This window comes from Drosophila busckii, chromosome 2L, assembly GCF_011750605.1.
Source record: "Drosophila busckii strain San Diego stock center, stock number 13000-0081.31 chromosome 2L, ASM1175060v1, whole genome shotgun sequence".
Classification (NCBI taxonomy): domain Eukaryota; kingdom Metazoa; phylum Arthropoda; class Insecta; order Diptera; family Drosophilidae; genus Drosophila; species Drosophila busckii.
The window spans coordinates 11,534,799-11,540,805 of NC_046604.1; the positions used below are offsets into that span (position 1 = coordinate 11,534,799).

A 6,007-nucleotide genomic window follows, 5' to 3' on the forward strand; every position below is an offset into this window, starting at 1 on the left:
AAATTTTTGTATTTTGTAAACTTATATATGTGTGCAATTTTGTTGTTGTTATTGTTGTAGTTTGTCTGTGGCTTATACTATATAAATTATATAAAGTTTTTGCTATATATACATACATACATATTTAACTCTATATGTATAGTAACTAAAGCACACATGGAAAATGAAAAGACTAAGAAATTTATTTAAATGTAATATCTAAATGCAAACTAAATGCTGAGTTTTAGTTCAAGTAATCAAAATATTCATATATATATATATATTTGTGTATATGTCAAGAAAGCAGCTAAGAGAAAAAGTTTTACAAGATCAGCTACAAACATTTTTTTTGTAATAAAATGCCAAAACCTTTTCTGGTTTGAAAATGTGCGAGCTGCTAGAATTTTCTATCTATATATATATATTAATAAAAACAAATCCATTTTTAAATGTTGTAGCATTTAGTTTTAGTGCAATTTCACATATGTCTACTTATATATATTGATATATATAAATATATCTATAGCTATAGTCTACCAAGGGCCTGCAATCATTCGAACATTTGTAGCGGCTCGAACTATTCCAGTGATGCGAATTGTTGCATAAAAACACAAAAAAGCGAAAAAACACACAAAAAAAGAAAGAAATGAACAGTTCATAAAGAAACTACATAAATCAAATTTATACTTTTGTCATTACACATTATGCATATATGTATTTTTTATTTTAATTTAATGTTTAAATCAGATTTATATATATAAATATAAAGTATATTTTGTTTTATTTGTAATTTTTACTTCATAGCTGAAGCAAATCCTGCAACAGGATTTAAAACATTTATACATGATTGTCCATAACTAAAATAAACTGAATCAACTAGACATATAATTCTATATAAATAGCCTATATATATGTGTGTGTGCGTATGTTAACTGTAAAACTTCCAGCCCCACCAGCAACAAAAGCAAACAAAACAAAAAAACAAAACTCCACATGTAATTCCAATAAACAGAATAACATTGAAATGAAAAGTAAAGACAAGAGAAAACAAAAAAAATACTTTATGTATTGTTGGCCAGGTTAGCAAAGCAAAGCGTTCTCTTCCTACAAACTTTATAAACTGCCCTCTTATCTAACTTCTGTTCTGTTATGCGCAATTTGCTGCCTGGCACTCAATGCAGTTCCATAAATGGTTTAACTAAACTTAAACACAAACAAACAAATAGTTAAATGTTAATTTAATAAATGTTCTTAACTAAATATCAATATACCATACCATAGCTAAATAAATGCAATTGTAACAACTAAAGAAGGTTAAAAACAAATCAAATCAAAATTAAGTTATACTTTTTGTTTGCTGACACAACAAAAAGAAAAAAGTAGCAGCTACTTATATAAATTAAAAAGGAAATTTGTTTTTTGCTGCGCACACTTTTCTACTTAAGTCTAGCGCTTAACTAGTTTAAAGTTGTGCTTTTAAAACATTCACATTGAATAAACATTTTCGACATAATGTTTGAAAGTTGCTGCTGCTTTTTTCTAAACTCATCTATAGTAAATGTTTTAATTTCATTTTATATATGTAATAATTGAAATTCAATTGAGACAACAATGAAAACAACAATTAATTGTCAATGCAATATTTTGTAATAAACATTTTTTCATGAAATGCAGCATTTATTTAAATACGAAAAATACGTCATTTATTCATAAAATTATTTCATATTTTAAGTTATATTTATTTATTATAGTTGATCATTGATTAATCCCACAGCTCCATACTAAGCATACAAAACAAATGAATTCAATTTTTACTCCTTGCCATAAATTTTCCAAGCAAACAACTCAACTTCTACTCATTGCCCTAATCAAGGCTGAAAGACACAGGTGGCTTGAAAATGGATTTTCATGAAAATGCATGAAAATTTATGCAGATTGTCGAGTGAGAGTCCCGTCTCTATAATTTTATTGTTGCTGCTGCCTGTGAAATGTAAAATGCTAAACATGACTCTGGCTGACTCTGCCTTGATTTATAGCTTAAGGATATGTGCATTTTTGATGCAACATTTGTACATTTGTTATTTATAGATAGCGCAAAATGTGGAAAATTTATGGCTGCGTTGTCATGTCAAGTGGTAACTAAAGCAATAGCAACGTTTGAAGTAGAACTGCGCTTTAAGTAGATAAGCAAGAGTTTCCTGGGTAGCTACAAAGTGTAGTAAAGGTTCAGGTAAGCGCTGTCTTTAATGAGCTATAAAAATGTGGAGCTAAAAAAATACTCTACTAAATATTAAATATTTTATTTGCATATTTTTGCTTTTGCTTGACATTGACATTTAAGTAAGCGAGTTTAACCTTTATGCAAATTTATGCAGCACTTAGCTTAGCAGCTTATACTTTAAGCTTATACTTAGCAGCACTGCTTATACTATAAGCTTATACTAGCTTATACTTCAACCGAATTCTGTTGCTGCCTTTGCAGCTTATGCTAACATATACTTACTTATACTTAGCTGCACTGCTTATACTTCCGCCGAATTCAGTTGCTGCCTTTGCTTTCAATAGATAAATAAACTTTAGTTTTGTTTTGCTATGCAATTGTTCTGTTTATTAAATATTTGTTAATACTATTAATATCTTTTACGTTTCTTTATACTTTGAGCTGCATTTAGTTGCCTTCGCATTGATTTAAATTGCAGCTAGTGGTCTGAGACATGCAGAGCGGCACGCCCATGCCTCCCAGACCGCCCCCACATTGTGCAGGCGGCGCAACTGGCATCTCACAAGGCATGGAGCAGGGCATATAGCAAGGCTGCTGACAGCAGTTCATGGGCATGGAGTAACAAGGTGGCGCACAACACATTTGTGGCATGCAACAAGGCATATCGTAGCTGTAGCAGTTTGCTTGCTGCGCTGAGCCACCACCCATCGGTCCACAGCCGCAAATAGCTGCTGCATCCATGCAGCCACCACCGCCGCTCGCACCAGCATTGGGAAAGTGATTAAAATTATTGCCACCGCTGTTGAAAGGACGATAATCGGTGGTGTAAACCGTTTGAGTTTGCAAGCTTGTCATTGGCGGCGCCCTGATTGGGATTACAGCAAGGCATGCCACAAGGAGTGGGCATGGTCATGGGCATAAAGCAGCTAGGAACGGGTACGGGCGCCATTCCGCTGGCGGGAGCATAGTTTCCAGGCATTTGCAAGTTGCAGGGCATTCCTTGGCTTTGCATTTGACTTGGAACTGTTATTGGATTGGAGTAACAATGTTGCTGCTGCTGCTGTTGTGGTTGCTGCTGTTGCTGTTGCTGCAGCATAAAGGCTTCTATGTCTAGGCAATTGGCAGCAGCGCCTTGTTGTGGTGCTGCGCAGCTCATGCAGCTGCCCATGTTGGCTTGAGTTGGCTCAAAGCTGCAGCTGCAACTGCCCATTCCCATTCCCATTCCCATATTGATGGGTCTGCTCATTTGTGTCATTTCCGTCAATGGATTGGGTAGCATATGACTTATGCAATCTGCTCCCTCGGGCATTTCAAAGCCACGCTGACTGTTAACCTCGTGCATTGAGTGCGCCTCACTTGAGTCCGACTTTTGCTGGCTCAGCTCACTGTGCTGCGAATTGTTGCAACAGCACTGAGCTGCCGCCTGCTCGCTGCATTGTGAACTGATTTCCTCGTTGGAGCACTGCTGACCCGCCTGCAATGAAGCTGGAGCATAGCTGCCATTGGACATGCAGTTCTCAAAGTTTGTGTTTGGCATCTGATATGAGGGCGCATAGTTGCGATAATCTTGCTGCTGCTGTTGCTGCTGCTGTTGCTGCATTTGCGGATATTGACAGGGGTATGCAGACTCGGCTCCTGGTGGTGCCATCCCATAGCCAAAGTAGTCATAGTTGTTTGCATTTAAGCCTTGCATTTGTAGCTGTTGGTAATACTGTGTTGCATCCATTGGATACATGTTGCTGTTGCTGCTGCAATTGCTGTTGTTGTTGCTGCTGCTGCTGCCCTGATTGCAGTTATCAGCAAAACGCACATTGTTTTTAGCATTTGGCATTTGCATTTGTTCACACTTGCAGCAATTGTTATTACCTATAAATAAATTATATTATTTATTCTAGTCTAGACATTAAATAAAAGAGAGCTATAGCTTGACCTTATTTAATCAGTTATTTTATGCATATATACTATATGCAATATAAAATGTATATATTATATATTTATCTTTCATATTGCGCATTTTGCGCTGATATAGTTTATAAACAAAAGCTAATCGCAAAGATAAAATTGTTGTGCGTGGAGTACAAAATTTCAGTGCTGCGGCTGCGTCATTACTCAGTGTTTGTTTATAAACTAAGCTGTTTGTTAAATTAAATAAATAAATTGTGTATTTTGCTATACAGTTTATGTGCTCACTAAAGTTTTGAATTGTGTTCTTTACAACAAAATTGTACCAAATTAGCAAACTTTGGTAATTTATTGATTTAATTTAGACTGTTCAATTTAAATTTATCAAAGCTGTGATATTCATTGTGAAAACTATATTATTATAAATTGACTGCCTATTTGGTGGACTTTGGAATGTTCATAGCATAAATTTATTTAACTGAGATTATCTTACTCACACTGATATTCCTCGGGACTGGCGTCATTAGTGTTTTGTTTGTCGGGTCCCTGACCGGAAGCAATGCGAAAGTTGCAGCTTAATTACAATGGAAAACAAAAATAGAAACAAATGGATATAGTTGGCTGTTGCATTAGCTTATCGCATAACTTACAAATTGCCGGCTAAGTGCTCGGGCACAGAAGTTTCTCCATTGTTTTCCATTTTCTGTTGTGGTTCCTTGAACTTTTGCTGTTCCTCCAACTGCAAAGTGCTGCTCGTGGAACAGAGCTCCTCATAATTAGTTTCGGACTGGAGTGTTTGCGTGTCTGATAACTGGCTAGCGTTATCCTTATAATCCTGCGTTAGCTCGGCTTTCTTAAGTGTAGTGGAACTGGCTGATTGCACAACATAGTCGCTCTTATAGGTCTTATAGATGTCCTCAATGCTTGCAATGGCATTCAACTGACGCTGCTCCGAGGAGAGCGATTGCAAGTCAACGTCGATGTTCGTACGCGCCATTATAATGGATACTTGATCAGCCAAGGCCTTTGAGTTTTAGCTCACCCATAACAGATGCACGTGAGTGTTAAACAAGAAAATTTTGAAGAAAAGAAAAGTACACAAATTAGCTAAATGCTAGAAAATTTACATTAATTGTTTCATAGTGCTAACATGAAAAGCTTGCTATGATTTAAAGTTATAACATTGCAATGAGTTAATCTTCAGTTTGAAATTCAAATGGGCCAACTAATATTAACGTTTATTTATGCTTTAGCAAGACATAAAGTTTTTTTATTTATGTATTTTTGCGCTGTATTTACTGTATTTTAATGTTGCACATTCGACAGCAGCTGGCGCTTTGGCTTTATTGATTGTTGTGCAATTAACAAGCAACGCTGTTGCCCCTTTTTTAATTACCTCGATTTATAAAGCGAGTTAAGAGATGCTTAGCAAGAGCATGCAACTCTTAGTTGCCATTATAATCGCATATCCATTTGACTTAATATCTTTGGCTTTGGCGGCACTTAAAATAGCAAACATTTGCTAAAGAGAACCAGTCAGCAGCTTCCTAGCTTCCCCATTTGCATGCTGTCGTTGGCTACTTGGCGTGCGATTGAAATGTTAAGTTGCAAAAAGTTTGCTGAACGATTGATTGATGGACGGATTGGTGTGGCGGGGTAGCAGGTGTAGGAATTGCGGACTAATGATATATCAACATGCACACATGAACTTGGACTCGTGGGGATAAGTGTGTACAAAAAAGAAAAATGTAGGCTGCTGTTATTATGGTCAATTAGACACTAAAGAATTTGATTGATGTAGTAATTGCATACAGATCGAAAACGAGTTGCTAAGCTGTGGATTCAAATCGACTAGTAAGCTTCTTCTTCGAAATAGAGATTTCATACAATGTTGCATAATTACAG

At 35.9% G+C, this 6,007-nt stretch overlaps 1 protein-coding gene across 1 annotated transcript; it reads right to left on the reverse strand.

Moving 5' to 3' along the window:
- Window positions 1–2,569: 2,569 nt before the first annotated feature.
- On the reverse strand, window positions 2,570–5,239 carry LOC108598779 (GATA zinc finger domain-containing protein 10-like). The gene is made up of 3 exons (XM_017985523.2): window positions 4,753–5,239; window positions 4,600–4,676; window positions 2,570–4,066 (listed from the first exon to the last, which is right to left on the reverse strand). The coding sequence occupies exons 1-3, from the start codon at window positions 5,097–5,099 to the stop codon at window positions 2,988–2,990; spliced, it is 1,503 nt and encodes a 500-aa protein (XP_017841012.2). The 5' UTR covers window positions 5,100–5,239; the 3' UTR covers window positions 2,570–2,987.
- Window positions 5,240–6,007: the final 768 nt, after the last annotated feature.

What these genes read in the sequence shown, in the direction of transcription:
- LOC108598779 (XM_017985523.2), bottom strand. Translation starts at nt 5,099, where the DNA reads ATGGCGCGTACGAACATCGACGTTGACTTGCAATCGCTCTCCTCGGAG. An exon ending in GAGCACTTAGCCGGCAATTT is followed by an intron (nt 4,677 to 4,752) that starts GTAAGTTATGCG and finishes ATTGTAATTAAG; the next exon opens with CTGCAACTTTCGCATTGCTT. An exon ending in CAGTCCCGAGGAATATCAGT is followed by an intron (nt 4,067 to 4,599) that starts GTGAGTAAGATA and finishes ATTTATTTATAG; the next exon opens with GTAATAACAATTGCTGCAAG.